General features: G+C 51.1%; 1 protein-coding gene across 1 annotated transcript; it reads left to right on the plus strand.

Moving 5' to 3' along the window:
• Window positions 1–7,978: 7,978 nt before the first annotated feature.
• ELFN2 (extracellular leucine rich repeat and fibronectin type III domain containing 2) lies at window positions 7,979–10,383 on the plus strand. The gene is given in 5 exon segments (XM_068402201.1): window positions 7,979–9,325; window positions 9,328–9,961; window positions 9,964–10,230; window positions 10,233–10,268; window positions 10,271–10,383. Coding segments are annotated over 5 exon segments (2,397 nt in total).
• The last annotated feature ends 10,560 nt before the right edge of the window (window positions 10,384–20,943 follow it).

The raw sequence follows: 20,943 nt of genomic DNA on the forward strand, positions 1-20,943 counted from the left end.
CCTCGCACCCCCAGAGCCGACGCTGCCACCCCTTTCTCTGCAGTGACTCACACACCTGCACACCCCTGCACGTGCGCGGGCAGAGCCAGTCTTGCTGTTGCGCTCCTGATGGCAGGTCCCTACAGACAGTCACACAGAGCCCACGCTCCCTCCCCATTGCCAACAGGAATTATTTCTAAGCCCCTTCCACTGCCTCATGTCTGGGCTCATGGGATGACACCAATGGGAGTGATGTTTTCCAGGCCCCCCTTCTCCCCTGGAGGGAGACTGATGAAGGTGGCTTTATTGCTGCTCATATTTTTTATGGAACCTGTAATCTCTTGACATCCTCTTCTACGTGGAGAAGGCTGTTCCCTGAGCCTACCCCCATGCACACACTCCTGTGGGCTACTGCCACGGGCCGTCAGGGTGGAGCTGGCTTGATGCAAATCCCCCTTAATCTTCAATAATCATATTAATATAAAAGGTAACCATTTCACTTTGGAAAACAAAGGTGGCTCTCTGGCCTGCCAGGGAACCACTGGCATATGAAAGACCTTTCTGCCAGTATTTATTACTCTAAAATAAGATTTATGCTTCTAAAGCTCTCTCTTTTCTTTCATGCTTCTGAGCTGCTTCATTTTTCTCCCCTGAGCTTTCCCATTCTCTCTTTCTTGCTGCCTAACAAATTAGGTATCTAATCGCTGTTGGGGAGGCGCGATGGGAGAGCAGGGGTTTTATATAGAGCATTGCGGGGTTTTTTTCATGTTTAGTCTTTAAGCTGTTTGGCCCAGTAAGGTTTCGGAGTCAATGGCTGTGCATTTGCTTGAGCCTGGGTGCACGTGTATGGCAGATGGTAACTTCAGGTTAACACCTGAACTCTTACCATGTCCCAAACTGGCCAAAGGGCAGGACTGCAGAGCAGCATGTCCTTGGGGTGGTCCTACAGCGCAGCATGTCCTTGGGGCAGTCCTACAGCCTGTATTTCAGCCCTCTGCCCATCTTCTGTGCAGGGCCCTATCATTGATGGCTGGAATTTGAGCGCTGCGAGCATCCTTGCAACAGTGTCCTGTGAGAAGCAGCTGAGATCTTGTGTGGTTTTGTGGGCTTCCTCTCTGCAGTGTCCTGCTGGGATCCAAGTGCTTTGGGCTTCCTTGTGTCAGGGACAGCTGGAGTTTGGGAGCTGCAAGCTTCCTCCCCACTCATGGCAGGGCCAGCCCAGCTTTCAGAGGGTTGATTTTTCTCCCAGTAGGCACTGTGGATTTGCATATGGTGAAATGAACCTGCCGAGAGCTGAACCAGGAGGTTTCTCTTGCAGCAGCATTCTGCCAAAACTCACAGAGCCTGTAACATTGAGTGGCCACCCTTCAGCAGGACCCGTTGATGCCAGTTAAACCCCTGTAAGGGCTGAAGGCTTTGTCTGGTCAGTGGCATGAAAACACCTTTTATTGCATGAATTTCTAGGGTGGCTCTATAGCTTTTTTTTTTCCCTTTTAATGTTTTTTACCTAAGACAGCTCCTCTGTCCTCTAGATTTTTTGAAGCTACAGGGCCAAACAAATGTAACATTGGGATGGATCTCAGAGATGCTGAGATCTTATGTGTTTCATGAAAATAGGGGTATCAATTAGAGAAGAGAGAAAGAGCGAGAGAAACCTTCACAGAGCCCCATTAAAGGAAAGAGTGCTTTGTGAGCTCAACCCTTGGTGGACATCAGAGAAGCTACAGTGGAAAACATTCTCTCTCACACACACATGAATGTCTTCCATGCCACAAATCCACAGGTCATCAGGCTTCCTGCTCCCTCTTCTCTTGGTTCCAAACTTCTCAGGGCTTCTGGAGCACCTCTGAGCACAGCCACAGGTTTTTTGCTGCATGACTTGGTGGTAACTCCTGCAATAAATGGGAGCATCCCTGGAAGCAGTGGGGCAGAGAGGGAAGGGACTGCTGTTGTGTAGTGCCACACCCATGCTGTGAGCTTCTCCCATGGCACTGTCCTTTCACTGTAGCCAGAGGCAAAAGCAAGGACCATCTCTGGGTGATGATTTGAAGCAGCTGCAGCAATGCCAACAGATCAGTGTGTATTATAGAAATCATCCAGCAGGTGTGGAGAGTTTCTTCAGGTAAGGCATCAACTCCCAGTACCAGGCACCCCTGGGAAAGACAGCTGCCCTTTTTCAGAAAGTGGTTAGAGAAATCTTGGAAGGACCTTGAAGCCAAGAGGGGGGAGCCAGAGCCCCTTGGACATGGCATTTGTGCCCTGAGGGCTGCCAGGAGCAGGCAGTGCACTGAGCGGGGAAGAAGGGGAATGCCTAGCTGCAGCACAAAGCGTAAGAAAGCAGCAGGAGATTTGGCCTGGTTTCGGGGTGTCCCCAGAGAAGCCAAGAGTGTTTGGCAGGTTTTTAATGCATGCATTTCTAATGGGAGGCTCTTAGCACCGTTTAAGCAATGGTAGAATTAAGTGCTGGCTTTTCCAGTACACTGGGCCCCAGGAGGACAAGGTTGACGAGGTCAGGATTTCAGGCCCAAATTGCTGCTGTGTGTGGCTTTTCTGGTTGCCTTTTCACAGCATGCTCCCTAAACCTTCTATCCTCCCTCAGTTGTGGCCCTTCTACCACCTCAGCCCCCCAGCTTGTCTCTGTCTCCCTCATCCGTGTCCACACTTTCAGTATCTTAACCTGCCCTCATACCTGCTCATCTAACTAGTGACCATACTCCTGTGTCACCCCCTGTGCCACCTTGATCCCCGAGCCAAAGAGTTGGCTGTGGCTATCAGGACATCCAGCTCCTGACTGAGATTTGGGGTTCTGCTCTCTCCATTTCACCCTCCCTGCTCTCTCCTCTCAACAGGGGAACCATCCCTGTGGCCTTCTGCCCTTCCCCAAAAACTCTGGTGCAAAGAAATGCCAATAACATTGAGGCATCCATTAGTAGGGAATAGACCAGAGGGAAATCCTTGGGAGCTTGGAGCTGATGGATTGACTTTGTGCCAGCCAAGGAGGGTATAGCCATTCATGGGCACAATGCCTCTACTGTTCCTTGTTGCTTTCGCATACGTGAGGATGGCCAGGAGCCAAGGGCACGTTGTAAGAACCATCTTGGGTTACACTGAAGAGCGTTGGAACCTTACAGCTGGGTAGGCCCAGCACATGGGGTAGTGACCTCGCACCTGCCCTATAAAACTGATCCCGTATCCCAACTTTTCCACTCACAGAATCACAGAATCACAGAATGTTAGGGATTGGAAGGGACCTCAAAAGATCATCTAGTCCAATCCCCCTTCCGGGGCAGGATTGCCTAGACCATATCACACAGGAACGCGTCCAGGCGGGTTTTGAATGTCTCCAGAGAAGGAGACTCCACAACTCTCTGGGCAGCCCGTTCCAGTGTTCGGTCACCCTCACCGTAAAGAAGTTTTTCCTCAAATTTAAGTGGAACCTCCTGTGTTCCAGCTTGCACCCATTGCCCCTTGTCCTGTCAAGGGATGTCACTGAGAAGAGCCTGGCTCCATCCTCTTGACACTTGCCCTTTACATATTTATAAACATTAATGAGGTCACCCCTCAGTCTCCTCTTCTCCAAGCTAAAGAGACCCAGCTCCCTCAGCCTCTCCTCATAAGGGAGATGTTCCACTCCCTTAATCATCTTCGTGGCTCTGCGCTGGACTCTCTCTAGCAGTTCCCTGTCCTTTTTGAACTGAGGGGCCCAGAACTGGACACAATACTCCAGATGTGGCCTCACCAGGGCAGAGTAGAGGGGGAGGAGAACCTCTCTCGACCTGCTGACCACACCCCTTCTAATACAGCCCAGGATGCCATTGGCCTTCTTGGCCACAAGGGCACACTGCTGGCTCATGGTCATCCTGCTGTCCACTAGGACCCCCAGGTCCCTTTCCCCTACGCTGGTCTCCAACAGGTCTGTCCCCAGCTTGTACTCATACATGGGGTTGTTCTTGCCCAGATGCAGGACTCTACACTTGCCCTTATTATATTTCATTAAATTTCTCCCCGCCCAACTCTCCAGCCTGTCCAGTCTCTCTGAATGGCTGCGCAGCCTTCCGACGCGTCAGCCACTCCTCCCAATTTTGTGTCATCAGCGAACTTGCTGACAGTGCACTCTAATCCCTCATCCAAGTCATTAATGAATATATTGAATAGAACTGGTCCCAGAACCGACCCTTGAGGGACTCCGCTAGACACAGACCTCCAACTGGACTCTGTCCCATTGACCACCACACTCTGGCTTCTTTCCTTCAACCAGTTCACAATTCACTCACCCGTAACGACAACCTCCCTCCAAACCAGGCTCTCTGCAACTCATGCCTCCCCCTTCCTCAGCTCTCTGCTGGGCTGGAGTTGCTTGCCCTTGCTCTTCCTTCTCACACTCCATCCCTGTGTCTTCTTACTCTGTTGCCTGAGAAGCATGGGAGGGAAACAGCCAACTCCACTGTCAGGACCCTTCAGGCCAGCAGAAAGGACAGTGTTGCTTCCTTATGTTGTTGGACTCTAATGCTATCTGATTTATGTTCATTTGGCTCTAGACAGCTGAGGGAGGGCATGGTGCAGACCTCCATCCCTGGCCTCCCCTTGCCTGTGAATTGCCAGTGTCAGGGAGCAGCTGCTCCCTAAAGGGCAGGGCAGGGCTGCGGTGGATCTGGAGACTGGCACTCCTATGGCATTGCTGTGGCACAGATGGACGACACTGGGCTGAGCTTGGGTCCTGGACCATGGGCAGGGGTGGAGGAGGCCACAGATTGCGTTGGCCTTGAGGCCCTTAAAAACAGTACGATAGCGAGGAGACAGGAGCTGTTGGGGGAAGAATGGCAGGGTTTGTGTATTTCTTGTACATAGCCACCTTGGGGACCCAAGGGGACCAATGAGTTTGGCTTGAGGAATGGTTTGTTCTTTCCTTTGGCCTTTGGCTGAGGTAAGGTTGCACAGCCAAGGTGGCAGGTGGATGGGAAGCGGGTCTTCTCTACATGGTCCTCTTGTTTTCCACATATAACAAGAATAAACACTACCTTCATTTCCATCCTCCCCCTAACCCAGCCACCTCTTTCCTTTCCAGGCTGCTAGGACATCTCCCCTTCCAAGCCCTCTCTGTGCTGCCTGAGCACATCTCCGTGAGTGGGATGGGGGTGGTTCTCAGCAATTGCTGGGGCTGCTGCAGAGGAACGTGGCCCTGGCCTCAGAGTTTCTCTCTATGTACCACGAACAAGCTACAGCAGGCAACGATGACTTCAGCACAGCATTTGGAGCAGCCTGCACTACCAGAGGGGTCAAAGCAAGGGGCTGGGATGTTCCTGTATGGAGTTGGATATTGTGCAGGGTATTTGGTGAGAGAAGAAAGGCCAAAGCACAATGCTCAGAGAACGATGCTGGCTAGAGAAACATGGGCTAAGCTTTCCACTGCTTTGCTGCCTTGGCCTTCCTGGGATGGACCTATTTTGGGCACCAGTGGTGCAAAAAACATGATAGTATCTGCCACTCTATTGTTCAGTGGAAGAGACTGGACAAAGTGAAGGAGCAGTAGAGAGGAAGGTAAAGGGACAGAGACGGTGTGTGGGATTGGCTGTATCTCTGCATGGAGTCACCTCTGCAAGAGGTGGAACAAAGCAGGGGACTAGCGCTGAGGAATATCAGAGGCCTGTGGGTCCCAACCTGTGGAGAGCCAGACGTGCCTCCTATCTGATGCATCTAGGTAGGCCGTGTCAGGAAATTATTTCTCATTGGATTATAAGGCTGAGAAACAAAGCAACAGACTGTAAAAACCTCTGCCTTCTGCTTCGGTGCTGGCTGATATAAAGCCGAAGAAGGAGCTGGAGGCCATCATACGACAACCATAAATGACATGAGTTTGGTGGCCTCAGATGATGAGCTGTGGGGAACAGAGGCTTTCTCTCTGTCTTTTCCATTGATTTAGCTCCTCTCCCCCTCCCCTTCTCCATCTTGGCTTTACTTTTTGGATTATTGAATATTTAAGTGTTTCTCTGTGACACTATCTCTGATCCCTTAATCCAGCTGGCCTGGTAATTCCACAGACCCAAATCAGCTCAGATTTCTCCACAGACGTAAGCCTTGTTCCTCAAGGGTTCACTCCTCCTCCATTTATCTTCCTTCATTTTATTTCTGCCCTTGTGTCTCTGTGCTAGAAACTGGTTCAGCTTTGCAGCAAAAGCTTAAGCGGTATCTTTGGTGAGCAGCCTCCCCCAAAATAAAAAGGCAAGAGAGGATCTTTATTTTCATTAACTAAGAATCCTTTTCTTCTTTTTTTAAATTGTTTTATTTCGCCTCAAAATTAAAAAAAAAAAAAAGACAGTATAGTGCCCACATGTTTTCTCTGCTGTATGAAATTATTTCCTCTGTGCTGCCTGAGGACACCTCTGCCAGGCTCCTGTCTCAGCACAGTGGGAGAAGGGTTGAAGCTGTACCTGGAGGGACAGGTGCTCCAGGCTGCCCTTCCCAGTCAGGACCAGGAGCTTGCCCAGAGCCCAGAAATACATTGAAGTAAATGTCACTTTGCCCCTGATTCCCGCAAGGTGTCCTTTCTCACAAAGGGGCAGTGTTCATAGTCCCCAAGGAAAGGTGTGAAGTAGGAAGGTGGAGACTGTGCACCTCTCTTTTTGGTGGGGGGTAGGTGGCTGATGTCCTCCAGCTCAGGACTGCTAGCATTGCTGGGTGAGAGGCTGGAGACTGGTATTTAATACCCTGCCTACACCCTGCACCCCCAGCATGCTCAAGCAGGGCTGGCTCACCTCAACAGCCTTGTCGCTGCACCAAGAGGCATAAACAATTTTTAGAGCACAAGTGGTTACACGTGGCTTGAATTATTTATTCCTCTTGCATAAAGGAAGGAAACAAACAAAAAAGTGTTTTTTTTTCGGGGAGGGCGAGGCTTGTCTGCATTTTCCCTTCTTCATGTATTCTGTGTACGTCATTTTCAGGCAGCTGAAGATCCGTGGCTTTGCCTGTGCTTGGGGCTTGCCTTTGTTTACACTAGGGGTTCTGAGCTGCCTGCAGCTTATGTTTCCCGTCCTCCCTCCCCTTCCCCTTCTACCCTTCGCTGCTACCTTCCCCCAGGTCTCTGCCTGTGATCATGTTACTTAAGGGAGCTTGCGTGCCCTTCTGCATACCCCTGAAACGGAATTATACATCGTGAGGGTTCCCTTCTCAAAGGCTTATCAGCATGGCAGGCAGTAGCACTCCTCTCTTGCTTGCACCCCCCCATAACACTGTCTCTTCCCCATCTCCCTCTTCTCATGAAACCTTGCTGTCTATACTCTTATCTCAAAGATCCCTCCAACTGATGCCTCTTCTTGTCTCCTGTGTGCTTTCTTTTCCAGATTCCAGTGACAGATGGATCTTTCTCATACGCGCTTGCTCTTTCCCTCTCTGTATTTTTGTTTTCGACATGTTTGATCTGAAGCTCTGAAGCTTCTCAGAGGGAACCTGGGAGAGAAGGAAGAGAAGGAGGAGGAACCGAGGGAGCGTGAGCGACAGAGGAGGCAGCCTGCCTTGTGCTTCCGAATCACACCGTGGAGGGGCGGGGGAAGACTGGAGGGGGGAGGACCTGGGTTTGTTTTGCGGTGGGTTCAGTGTGGGTGGGGGGTGGGTCGGAGGGAGGAAAGTGGAAAAGGTGGGCGAGTCACTCATGATCATCAGAGAAGGTTTGTTATCCTCGGTCTGAATTTTTGTTTATAAAAGAAGCACAAGGTAGTTCCCTCCCAGACCCATCATCCATGGTCATAGCTTTTGGGTGTGCTGGAAGCAAACTGAACGTGTTCCCCCTGCTCCATTCTCCTGGGTTGACCCAGAGGGCAAGAAGAAATAATGGTGACGATATCCAATAGGACTGGGGTGTTCATGCCCTTTCATTGCTAAACCCTCAGTTACTGCCCCTTCTCTTCCCTCTGCCCCTTATTTTCCTTTTGCTGTGGTCCTGACATTTGGGGTTGTTTTTTGTTGTTTTTTTTTCATCCTGATGAGGGCACCACTGCAGACCATGATGTGCCTGGGGTTGTGGGCAGCTGCCCTGCTCTGCTTGTTTTCCCCTGGCACTGTGCAAGGTGACTGCTGGCTGATTGAGGGGGACAAAGGTTATGTCTGGCTGGCCATCTGCAGCCAGAACCAGCCCCCGTATGAGACCATCCCCCAGCATATCAACAGTACGGTGCACGACTTGCGTCTGAACGAGAATAAGCTCAAAGTGGTGCTGTACTCCTCCCTCAACCGCTTCGGCAACCTGACTGATTTGAACCTAACCAAGAATGAGATCTCCTATATCGAGGACGGGGCTTTCATGGGCCAATCAAACCTCCAGGTCTTACAGTTGGGCTACAACAAACTCACCAACCTGACAGAAGGCATGTTGCGGGGCATGGCTCGTCTCCAGTTCCTCTTTGTGCAGCACAATCTAATTGAGCTGGTCACTGCTACTGCCTTCTCAGAGTGCCCCAACTTGATTAGCATTGACCTGTCATCTAACCGTCTCAGCCGCCTGGAGGGGAACACTTTCACCAGCTTGAGCAATCTGATGGTGTGTGAGCTGGCTGGCAACCCCTTCAACTGCGACTGTAGCCTCTACAGCTTTCTTAACTGGCTGGCACTCTTCAACAATGTCACCAAGAACTATGACCGGCTCCAGTGTGAGACTCCTCGAGAGTTTGCTGGGTACCCGCTCCTGGCACCTCGGCCTCACCACAGCCGTAATGCCATCACCATCTTCCAGTCCATGTGCAGAGGTGGCACCATACCCTCCCTCTCCAGGGTCAACCCCACCCCTTATACCCCTGACTCCCAGCGAGACCTGGATGAGGGCTCAGCCATCAGCCCTGGGGAATTCCTCTCAGTCAAGCCTCCAGCCTCCTCCACCACTGACTCCTCCTTCAGTCCCAGCATCAAGCTCCATGATGTCACCATCACCTCAGCTATCCTGATGGTAACCATCCCCATGCCCTACAGTAAGATGTATGTGCTGGTCCAGTACAACAACAGCTACGTTTCTGACATAGCAACACTAAAGAGTAAGAAGGAATATGTCACTGTCAACAAGCTGAAGGCCCACACTGATTATACTTTCTGTGTGGCCTCCATCCGCAACAACAGGCGCTACAACCACACTTGCCTGACCTTTGCAACCCGGAGCAAAGGCAGAGAGGACCCTATTTCCAGTACTTCCACCACCACACACTATATCATGACCACCTTGGGTTGCCTCTTTGGGATGGTCATTGTTCTGGGCGTGGTGTACTACTGCCTGCGGAAGCGGAGGATGCAGGAGGAGAAACAGAAGTCCCTCAATGTCAAAAAGACCATCCTGGAAATGCGTTATGGATCAGATATTGATACCCAGTACCATGGTCCATCCTTTCCCAGAAGCTAGGTGAACCACCAGTCATCCCTGTCTCACGGATGTCCTCCATCCCTTCCATGATTGGGGAGAAGTTGCCCCCGTCAAAGTCAATGGAGGCTGGGATGGAGACTCCTAAAGTCACTACGAAAGGTAACTACATTGAGGTGCGGACTGGTGGTGGGGATGGGCTGGAACGAACCCAGCGGGATGAGGACCTGAGGGAGCTTGACAATGGGCAAGGCTCAGCTGCTGAGATCTCTACTATAGCCAAGGAGGTAGACAAGGTCAACCAGATCATCAACAACTGCATTGATGCCCTCAAGCTGGACACAGCTTCCTTCCTGGGTGGTGGGACTGGTGTTGACTCAGACATGGCCTTTGAGTGCCAGTCCATCCCAGCCAGTTCCTCGGGTGGGCTAGAGCGGCCCAGCTTTCTTTCCCCACCCTACAAGGAAAGCTCCCACCACCCTTTGCAGCGCCAGCTCAGCGCTGATGCTGCCGTGGCCAGAAAGACCTGCAGTGTCTCCTCTAGTGGCTCCATCAAGAGCGCCAAGGTCTTCAGCTTGGATGTGCCTGACCACCCACCACTCAGCAAGTCTGACTCCAAATACATTGAGAAGGGCAGCCCACTCAATAGCCCTTGGATCGTCTTCCCTTGGTGTCCCCGGGCGCCATCCACCACTTGGAGGTCAAGCCTTCTTACCATTGCAGTGAGCACCGTCACTCTTTCCCAGCCCTGTATTATGAGGAAAGTGCTGACACCCTGAGCCAGCGGGTGTCATTCCTCAAGCCACTCTCCCGGTCCAAGCGAGACTCCACGTACTCCCAGCTCTCCCCCAGACACTACTTCTCAGGCTACTCCTCCAGCCCTGAGTACTCGTCAGAGAGCACCCACAAGATCTGGAGCGATTCCGGCCTTACAAGAAGCACCACAGGGAGGAGGTTACATGGCGGCTGGGCATGCCCTGCGGAAGAAAGTTCAGTTTGCCAAGGACGAAGATCTGCATGACATCCTGGATTACTGGAAAGGAGTCTCTGCTCAGCAGAAGCTGTGACTCTCCCTCACTCTTTCCAAGGAAAAATACAAAACAAGACCCCCCATCCCAACAACCAGAAAAAAAATATGCCACTTGACTGTGAAAAATAAACCAACAGCAAAATACTCCCAACAAATACAAAACTGACAACATAGTTTCTTAAAGTTTACAACAACAACAGAAAACTCTCACACACACAGACACACACAGACACACACATGCCGAATTGTCTCTACTGTGTTACAGGGACCATTGTTCTGCCTGCAGATGGTTGGAGGAGCGTTCCTGCTCTGACACTGTGGTAACAACACTGGAGTGTGGGTGGGTGGGAATGACTCGGGAGGGGGTGGCAGTGGTGGCAGGGGAAGGGCAGGGATAGACGCTCACTGGACATGAAACTCAGCTGTGAACTATTGCTGTTTCTGTTCTTTTTGGGTGGGAGAGGAGGACTTTGGTCTAGAAAGTTTTTCTGCCCACCTGATACACCTGCTTTTCCAAATCTTTCATCACTAATTTTTCCCTCATTTTCTTTGGCAGTGGAGGCTTTTCTCTCTCTCCTGTCCCCTTCCAAGATAGGTGGGATTTGTCGGAAGAAGTTGTCTCACTTCTTTTGCTTTGCTCTTCCCTACCCCCTGTTAGGGCTCCCTAGGCTTGCACTTTCTGTCTAGATATTTCATGAACTCCATCCTCCTCAAAGGAGAGGAGGTGTGAAGGACCAAGGGAGGTAGGACCTGCCATACAACAGGCTCTGCGCCCTTGCAGCTCTTCCTCCTTCCCTTCTCCTGCCATGTTGTTGCTGATGAACACCAGAAATTCTGGAGTGACAGGCATTTTCCAGGCCTGCTCAGAGCCAGCTTTCTGCCAGTTGGTGGAGGGTTATGAATGTGCTCTTTGGCAGGGCAAGCCAGGTCCTCAAGAAGTGGTAGAGGAAAAGGCAGGAAGGTCCGGTCTCTCAGAATTGTAAAGAGCTCCCATCTCTCCATGAGTGTCACAGGTCAGAGGCCCTCCCCACCATACACACCTATGCTCAGGTTTCCCTTCTGCAGTAGTTTTGATACTGTCTGTTCACGTCTCCTTGCTATGAGGAAGGGATCTGGAGAGGAGCTGAGTATAACAAGTAAGTTCTACACAAAACTTCTGCAGCTCTTCCCAACAGACTTGCACCATGGGGTGTGAGGTGTGGGGGTGTGCATGAGAAGAGCATCACCCAACCTCCTCACTTGCAGGTGGATGTGAAGAATAGGATTTCAGTTGCTCACCTCACTGGCATTGACAGACAAGCCACCAAGTGGCTTCCCCTTGAACAGTCCGTGGACATTCTGGCATGGATAGGAGACAGCCTAGGGTGAAGGCAGGAGCACAGGAAAGAAAAGGGATATAAGAATGGGGCCTGGGAGTAGCCCAAGAGGGATGGCTTCAGGAGAAGCTCCCTTTGTTTGTGCAGCCACACTGCGTGTGCTGGGATAGAAGAGGATACCAGCCTCTGGATGGCAGTGTTCCTTTCAACAGTTAGAGGTCCTCATGAGAGTAAGAGCAACTTATCACCTCCTAAATCCTCCACCTCCTCACAGTTAGCTGTGACAAACTTTTCTTAGGGATCCTATAATGTCTTGGCAAAAACACGGTCTCACTTGCTAGGTCCCAGCCTCTGTCCCTTGAATAGAAGATCTGCCACAGAGCTGGGAATGAGCCTACTGCCCTCTTCACTTCATCCCATTTCTGAGCAGCCCCAGCAAAGCACAATCTTAGCACACTTTCTTCCAAAGTTTTCCTGTCAGGCAGGGGTGGCTGCCTGCTGAGTGCATCTTTATGCAGCCACAGTGGGCCTCCTGTCCATGAAACCGCACACTCCAATTCTTGACAATTGTTCATCTCTATCAGGATGAGGGTGAGGGCCTGTGTTGTGTTGGCATTTCCCTAGTGGCTATTTCCTTTCCGAGGCTCAGAATCCCCAGTGTTTTTGGGGGCCCTGGGAGAAGGATGAGGGTGTAGGAGCTTCTTTGGGAGAGATTACATGCTGCCTTCAGGGAACCTGACTGTATCTGTCAGGTAGTAGCATTGCCAGCTGTGAGATCTGGTTTCTGTGCCACAAGTGACATGACTTCATCTTCTGTAAGTGAGGAGCAGCAGTAGACAGAGCCTGGTATGCAAAAACCAGAGGGGAGATCCCCAAGTTCTAAACCTGTGAAGATCCTTGAAGTTCCTTCCTTGTAGGGATACTGATGGTAACAATCCTAAGCCAGATCCTGATCCCATTGCCTCAGCCTCCTTCACTGTCAGCCTGCTTCCCCACGGTTCAAGCATTGTTTTGGCTTGAGTCCAGAGATATTCATGGGACTGACTCCACACTGTAAGAGCCAGTCCAGCCCAGAGGAAGGCATTTGTGTGTGTATGCATGTGTGTATGTTCAGGAGGATGGAGGGGAAGTCACATCACTGCTGGCAGGTGTCCCTCCATGTTGGGGACAATCAGCCAAACCAAGACAGGTAAATGCTGTGAGAGGTGCTTAGGCACAACAGAGACCTCTCCAGCTACCACATGGAGCAGGCCCAGCAGTCTTCCAGCGTGGCAACCATCCATGCAGGAAAGACTAATGGCTGGGGCACAGAACTGGACAGGAAAAGGGGGATGACAGGCACGGGGGGACAGAATCCTTTTCCTCTCCCCACCTCTTCCCTCACTGTGCTTCTCTGCTGTATGGTCTTGTAATCAGTTCCACTCAGTCTATACTTTTGGGGGGAGCATTAACCTGTTTCTGCTACCTCCTCCATCACCCAACAAGGCAGAAAGAAAGGTCAGGGATACAGCTATCATCAGGCCTTTCTTTTGCTTATGGTGGGGGTAAGGGTGGGTAGGAGGGACAAGCCATTTCTCTCCCAACTGTATCCTCCCACTCCAAACCAGTGGTGAAGTTTGCACAAGATGGACTGTTCTGTGGAGGAAGAGGGCAAGGAAGGGGAGCAAAGTGTCCCACCTTCCTTCCTCCTCCCTTCTTCCTTGTCCTGCTCCCTCCCCAGGGATGAGGGCTTGCAAAAGTGATGCCAGCCCTGCGGAGGAAAGCAAATTTAACGTTCTATTTGCATGACAATTTTACTGTATTTTTCTGAGCAAACACCTGTTGTGTATGTGCCGGTTTGTTGGAATTTAACCTCCTCCCCCAAAGTCTCTCCCATCCTTCTCCCTGTTTCCCTGCTCCTTTCCTTCATCCCTGATGTGTTTTTATGAGAGGACTCCTACCAGTTTGGGAGGGAACACATCCCAAAGAGAACCCAACCCAATCAGGCCCCATAAAAAACATTCCTTCTTCTTTCCAGTGTCCCCCCAGCTTGCCCCACATGTGGTCTCTCAGCTGCTTTTCAGGGTTGTTTGCGTGAAGGGAAATGTGTTACATGCCAAAGGCCTGCCTCTTTCTAGTGGTCATCATTTCTCCTAATTATTTAGAAACAGGACGTGAGGCCCATCAAGACAGATCTCTAAGAGAAATGGTCACTACCATCCCCCATGCCCTGGTTGCTCTTTCCTCAATCTACCAAGCAAGGCTATTCTTGGGGGGACAAGGAGTGTTTTCAGCTGCGGGAAACCTCTGATACAGTGAAAGCTTGATGTGGAACTGGTTTGCAAAGCACTAGGAGACCTTCCACCACCTTCCGCTCATTGATTGCACGGAGCTCTGGATTAGTCTGTCCTACCCCCTCCTCTCCTGTGGGTGGCCCTGGCAGAGGGCAGGGCATGATGAAACCTTTAAGACCTCCGTGGTGGGAAAAAGCATGGAGAGACTGCCTGAAGTTTCTAAGCCCTCTATGGCTTGGCTTTGCCAAGAGTCTCTCATCCCTGCCTTCTCCCAAAGCAAAGTGGATCCATGGGGCAGAACCAGGACCAGCCCCTTTCACACTTCATTTCTGGGTTGGTGACTCTTGGCAGGGAAAACAGCGGTTTAGTTCACCTCATTGGAAAGCGTGGAGGGTGAAGAATGATGTTGGGTGCTGACCTGCCCTCTTCCCCCAGGGACAGGCTCTGGGTGGGGTAGCCTGGGCTGGGTTCCTGCACCCAGAAGAGTGAAGGTGAGACCCTAGGTGTGCTGTTTCCGTGAGGCAGAGCTCTTCCCCATCCTTGCCAGAGCTGCTCCAGCTTATGCTGCGGTGCCACATTCCCCTCTCCCCCTCCCCACTCTTCCATGCTGCATAAATCCCTCCTGAGGCAGGTGTGAAATATTCATGACTGACAAATGAAGATTTATGTCGGGCTGAGGAGGCCTCAGTGCGTTTGCAATGCTAATCAGCCTGCCTTCCTGGAGGAGGCTTTGCTAGGCAGGCTTGGGGGAAGGAGGGGGAGGCACAGGAGTGAAGGGGGAAAAGGATCTGAGGAAGGGAGAGGAGGGGCAGACACAGCAGGGGTGAGGAGGGTATGGTGGGAACAATGAATAGGGAAGCAAGGAGGAGACAGATAGAGGAAGATGGAGAGGGTGAAGAAGAGGGACAGACTGGAAGGGACCAGAGGAAGAGATGTCCCGCAATGGAAAAGCTGGAAAGGTCAGACAGAAAGGGAGGAGAGGGAGAACGTGTTCAGTACAGGGGTGGAGGATCTCTAAGAGGAGGTGGGAAGTAAGTCGGTAATGCCTGAGGAAAAAAGCTGGGCAGACTTCATGATGAGCTGTTGGCCTCTCTCTAGGGCAGAGCTCAGTCCTACAGGGCGAGCACCTGCCACAACAGGCAAGAGCTGGACCCAGGGCCCCGAAAGCACGTTTGCTATGCTTGTTGCTGACCAGAAAGCTCAGCTGCATCTGGAAGGACACATGGCCTTCGGGAGCCTGGAGAACACCCCTTCACCACCACCACCTCCTTCAGCACAAGCTGCACGCAAGAAGAGCCTCATGGAGCCGTGCCATCTTGATGGAGCCAGCCTGCTGCTGTCCCATCATCTGAGCAGGAGAGGAGCATCTTCAGGGTGGCTTGGTGTGGGATGGACCCTGAGTGCCACCCTCCACTGGGCTATGGGGATCTCTTATAGGGCTGTTGGAGCCTGCCCCACCTCAGCTGCCCCCTGCCCACCCTGGCTGAGGCAGGTGTTTTTGGGTCTTTCCCTGAAGAAGGGGCAGAAGGGAGCGTCTGTTACCTCTCCCCATACACACACACGCACTCCTGCACCGTGTCCCTCCAGCCGCTTTGGCCTTGTACTGTGAGGGGCGTTCTGGGTCTGCCTCCCCTTGACTTCCCCTGCCGCACGCCATGGGGAGATGTCTCTATACCTCTCCACCCGCAGCCCCACCATGGCAGCTCTCTGCAGGGCTGTCCCAACCCACCCCCCTGTCCCCAGGTGGAGAGAGGGCAGTCTCTGCCTGGCTTCTTCTTCTCCCACTGGGTGGGCACCTCCTTTCCTCCTTGCCCTGCCGGGAGGTAAATCATCCCTTCTCCCCCTTACAGCCCCCCTCCGTCTGTCCCCCATCCTCGTGAGTTTGGCTTGGCCCTGCCTCCCCTATAACAACCACCACCACTGTGAGGCCTTGCTCTTGGGTGGCCTGTCCTTGCCACCTGCTCTCCCACCTTCCCCGGGGGGAAGAGGAAGAGGCTGGCAGGGCCAGGCCAGACCCACCAGGGCTGGTCTGGCTGGTCCATCCACAAGCAACAGCACTGGGGTGAGGGGGTGGGAAGGGACGGGCAGCTGCATGGTGCCGAGCTGGGGCTATCAGCCCTTGAACGTCAGGAATGGCCTGGGAGGCAGCTGCTGGGACTGGCTCCTTGTGGCCTCTTTGGTGTTCCTCCTTCCGTAACAACCCTTTGACCCCCCCTGATTGTGTATGGACAAATTTGAGCTGGAGTTATGCTCTTTTCTTCTTTTTTTTTTCCTTTCTTTTCTTCTTTTAAATTTTTATTTCTCTTTCTTATCTTTCTTTTTTTTTCTTTCTTTTCCTGTTTTAAAACTGAATGGCACGAAATCGTTTTTTCCTCAACTCGCAGATTCCTGTATGGAGAAAATCAATTTCTATATTTGCAATAAATTTCTTATTTAAAAAAAAAACAAAACAACAAAAAACCCAAAAAACAACAAACAAAAAATATGAAAGCTGCTTCTGAGTCTCATTTGTCCCAGCCTTGTCTTGTAGAGGAGGTGGGATGGGATGGGAGGGAATGGGTAAAGGGAGAAACTGAGAAAGCTGGGTCAGGGCATGAGAGAAGGATTGTGGATTCTCCGGGGCACCAGGTGATTATCTGCTCCCCCCAAACACACTGCCTCTGCCCTTGGATATTGCCTTGTTTGGACATGTCCTCATTTTTACTGAGTCCTCAGTCCTGCCATGACATCGGTTCTCTCCTGCACTGATCAGCACCCAGTTCATGCCCCATTCTGGGCATGCATACAGTACCACCTGGGTGCAAGGCAGCACTTCCTTGCCCATCATCTACGCAACAAATCCTCAGCTGGCGGTGAGAGGCGTCCCCTGCCCAAGCTCCAGAGCTGTCTGGAGGAAGGCAGTCCAAGCCAGGTGATTTGGCCACGGATAATGACTGAGCAATCTGTAGCCTGATCTCAGCTCTTCCGAAGCATCAATATTTAATGTCAAGAATACGGCCAACAAATCCATGGCTGTTGGTGCACTTAGACACATAATTAGGCAAATTTTGTGCATGGAGGACATAGCAGCCATTCCCTTTCATGTCTTGTCTCATCTCCACCTTCTGTTTTGTCTCATTTATAGTTTCTCCATGAATGGCACTGCTGTTTGGCTCACAGGGTTTCTTCTTTTGCCTTGCACATCTAGCTTTGATCAGACAGGACTAACCGTGGCTTCTGACCTTCCTTCTTGGGTGTGCTGAGCTCACAGCCTCTACTCCTAGTGTAGAGAGGAGCAGGAATAAATGGACTTGAGAGGTTGTGAATATGGCCACAACAATGACTTTCAGCTCCAGGATGTATATATGCCGCAGTAGTTGATAACTCTTAATAATGCTTGAATTGACTTTAGAGCAGCCTTGGGGACAGATGCTACTATGGGCAGATGCTTCACAGTCTGACACATGTCTTCGTTGGACTTGGGAAGAATGATTGAGTGTGGGAAGGAATGGTGCTGGGCTGTGGCATTCTCTGAGGGATGGACAATGGTGCATAACAAAGAGGAGCTCTGGTGAGGTTAATCAGAGCTTCGCGTGCTTGGTGGAAAGCTGGATCTTTGGGTCAAGGTAGTGTTCCTGGCATCTGCATTTCTGCAGTGCAGGGATATGGGCCTTCTGAGGCAGGGAATGTCAAACCTTGGAGGAGTTAATACACAGATTATAAAGAGGCACAATCTAATCAGTAGAGTACCCCCATGCTGTTTATTTTGTTGCTAAATTAAATTTTGTCTCCACAGTCCCTACATTTCATCTGGTTGCTCTGCCACAGGGATGAGCAAGGACAACATGTATTTGCAAATGCTGTCTAGAGGGAGCAAGAGGCTTTGGGAAGGAAAGACTGTCAGGGCTGAAGTAATAACAAATGGCCTCAAGCCAGGTGGGGACTGTGGGGCTCGGGGGACATGGAGGCATGGTAGTCAGCCCTCTGGGCCAAAATTATCTATGATGAAAGAGTTAAGCAGTGCTTGTATTTAAGCAGCCTTTGGCTGATTCCAGTCAGAGACCTTGTGAGTCCTCTGCTCTGCCCAGGGTTGTGTGAGCCAAGTGTGTGTCCAGGTAAGGAATGAGTTATGAGCTGCATCTGGGAGCCTACGTTGTTCTCTCAAGTGCCTCTGGATATGACTGTGTCCAACTGATGCAGTCTTTGCAGCAAACCACACTGACCTCTGCCTCCAGAACCTGCTTGGAGGACCATGGTGGCTGTGTCACGGAGTGGGAGAAAGGCCTGGTGCTGTGTTGTGAACAGTGATGTAGCTGCAGTGGGCAGTGTGAGGGAGGGAGTCACCTGGGTGGCTGGTGTGAGCTGGCCTGCTAAGCAAACCCATCATGGAGACAAACAGTGCAGCTTTGCGTAGCCTCATGTTTTAGGCTGGCTGCAGACTCAGGAAGACCATTTTGTGTTGCCTTGTGGTCGGTTCATGCTGACGTGGCTCTTTTTCACTCCCATGAAGTTCAATAACTTATCCAAGCCATAATTTGCTGCAGCGCAGAAAGAATGGACTTAGCCACAGAGCCTTTTGCTGGAAATCATACGGGAGTTGAGATCTCTTTGCATACTGTGTGCACGTGCATGTGTGTGTGTGTTGTGAAACGGACAGGCAAGTGGGCAACATTGCCCTCTTCTGGACTGACTGTCAGGACTGAAGAGCATCTCTGGTGGAATTGCAGCCTGGCAGATGAATCCTGTTTCCACTGCAAAGGTAACATCCTTTCTGAGCCTTGGTTTCCTGTCCAAATCACAGAATCACAGAATCACAGAATGTTAGGATTGGAAGGGACCTCAAAAGATCATCTAGTCCAATCCCCCTGCCAGAGCAGGATTACCTAGATCATGTCACACAGGAATGCGTCCAGGAGGGTTTTGAATGTCTCCAGAGAAGGAGACTCCACAACCTCTCTGGGCAGCCTGTTCCAGTGTTCAGTTACACTCACTGTAAAGAAGTTTTTCCTCATATTTTTGTGGAACCTCCTGTGTTCCAGCTTGCACCTGTTGCCGTTTGTCCTGTCAAGGATGTCACTGAGAAGATCCTGGCTCCATCCTCATGACACTTGCCCTTTACATATTTATAAACATTAATGAGGTCACCCCTCAGTCTCCTCTTCTCCAAGCTAAAGAGACCCAGCTCCCTCAGCCTCTCCTCATAAGGGAGATGTTCCACTCCCTTAATCATCTTCGTGGCTCTGCGCTGGACTCTCTCTAGCAGTCCCTGTCCTTCTTGAACTGAGGGGCCCAGAACTGGACACAATATTCCAGATGCCTGATGACTTTTACAATAGCCAGGTCAGATTAGGGGATACCACTGCTCTCTGGAGCTCCAGTGCCTGGGGACCCTGAGCAATCATGACTCCTCAGGGTCAGGCCAAACCTAAGAGAGCAGAGTGAGGAATCTCTCCCTTCCAGATAAAGTTGGCTCAAACGGAACCAGTAACCAACAGCTCTGAAGGGCACTGAGCAAATGGATGAGGGTGTGAGGGTCACACTGCTGACATTTGTCCCAAGGACTGTCCCTCAGCGGGAGGAGAGCGTTGCAGGATAGGGAATGGTCAGGCAAACATCTTTCCTCAGGTCTTGGATGCATGCTCAATTAAAACACAAAGGTGTGTGTCATGCAGAGCTGGAGGACAGATGAGATGTCCACAGAATCAGGGGGATTTGGGAGTGTAAGTGCACAGGCCATGCCCATCCTTAGCAGGGGAGCAGAGGATGCCGCTGAACAACCTGTACATCTCCCTTCTCATCCTTGGAGGAAACACAAAATGAGAGAAAGCAAACCTGAACAGCCTGAGGGGGAAAGATTTAGGAGTGAAAGGGTAAGAGAGATGGAAGGAGGACTCAAATGCACAAGAAACAGGTTCACATACATAGTTAAGATGATGGATGGATTAGTATCTGGTGCTGCACTATAGGCCAAACAAGGTTCTGCCACAGGCTTGGTGGGACTATGGCAGGGTGCAGAACTCCTCCATTCCTTGGCTTCCCAAGTAACCAACAGGGATCTGTGTTTTCCCCTTCCCTCATCAGGCTCCCTGGGACAGAGTCTGTCTCTCACAATACTGTTACATGATACCTCTTGCAGTGGGATTGCCAGACTGCTCAGGACTGATAGTTAACACACATCCTTGAAGGAGGAGGGAATGCATCAAAAGTGAGTCCGAGGAGCTGTATGGCGACTTCTGCTAAGTAAGGCAGGGGCCCCAGACAATGCTACTGTGGAAAATGGATCAAAAGCCTCATCACTTTTTAAATAAGAAACACTTTAAAAAATAAAAGCATTCAGCTCCATCTCTCTTTATATGTTGCCAGAAAGGGCATCATTAAAAATTCATTGCAACTTCTGCACCCAATTTTCCAGCCCAGTGCCTTGTCCCGTTTGTCTTGCTCCAGCACCAAAGACAGTGGAGGCTCTGCCATGAGTATCAAGGGATGAACGGGACCGGAATAACAAGATGAAGCTTGAAGAAAGGGTGGGGGGAGCTGAGGACCTCTGGTGTGAAGTGGCTGAAGGAGGGAGAAGTACAGCCAGGCAGGGAGCATGAAGAAGAGCCATAATTGCCTGCAGACTTGTGAACAAACAGGCACAAGCCTGCCCCAGCTGCCTGCTGTTATCTTCTCACACAGGCCTGGGGATTTCCTTCTACTCTGTTCTTTCCCTTCTTGAACATCTGGAGTTTATCCAGGGGTGAGCTTAAGGGTGGGGATGACTGGGGTTTCCTAACAGCTGAAAATTGCTTGTGTGCTGTTGAACCAAGGTCCTGAGCTGCAGGACAGTGATGCAGCTGACAAAAATGGCCAAGCCGAGCAAAACTGTGTCATAGGGCGGATTCATCAAGGCAAGGAGGTGCTAGGCCTAGCAGGTTAAAGCTATAAAGGCTGAAGTGGCTGTACCTGTTCTCTATGAGTGCCTTCAGTAGAAGCAAAGTGGCTGCTTAGTGTCATGATATCTGTTTGTCTGGAGGAAAAGGGGTTAAT

This window comes from Nyctibius grandis, chromosome 5 (assembly GCF_013368605.1).
Source record: "Nyctibius grandis isolate bNycGra1 chromosome 5, bNycGra1.pri, whole genome shotgun sequence".
Classification (NCBI taxonomy): domain Eukaryota; kingdom Metazoa; phylum Chordata; class Aves; order Nyctibiiformes; family Nyctibiidae; genus Nyctibius; species Nyctibius grandis.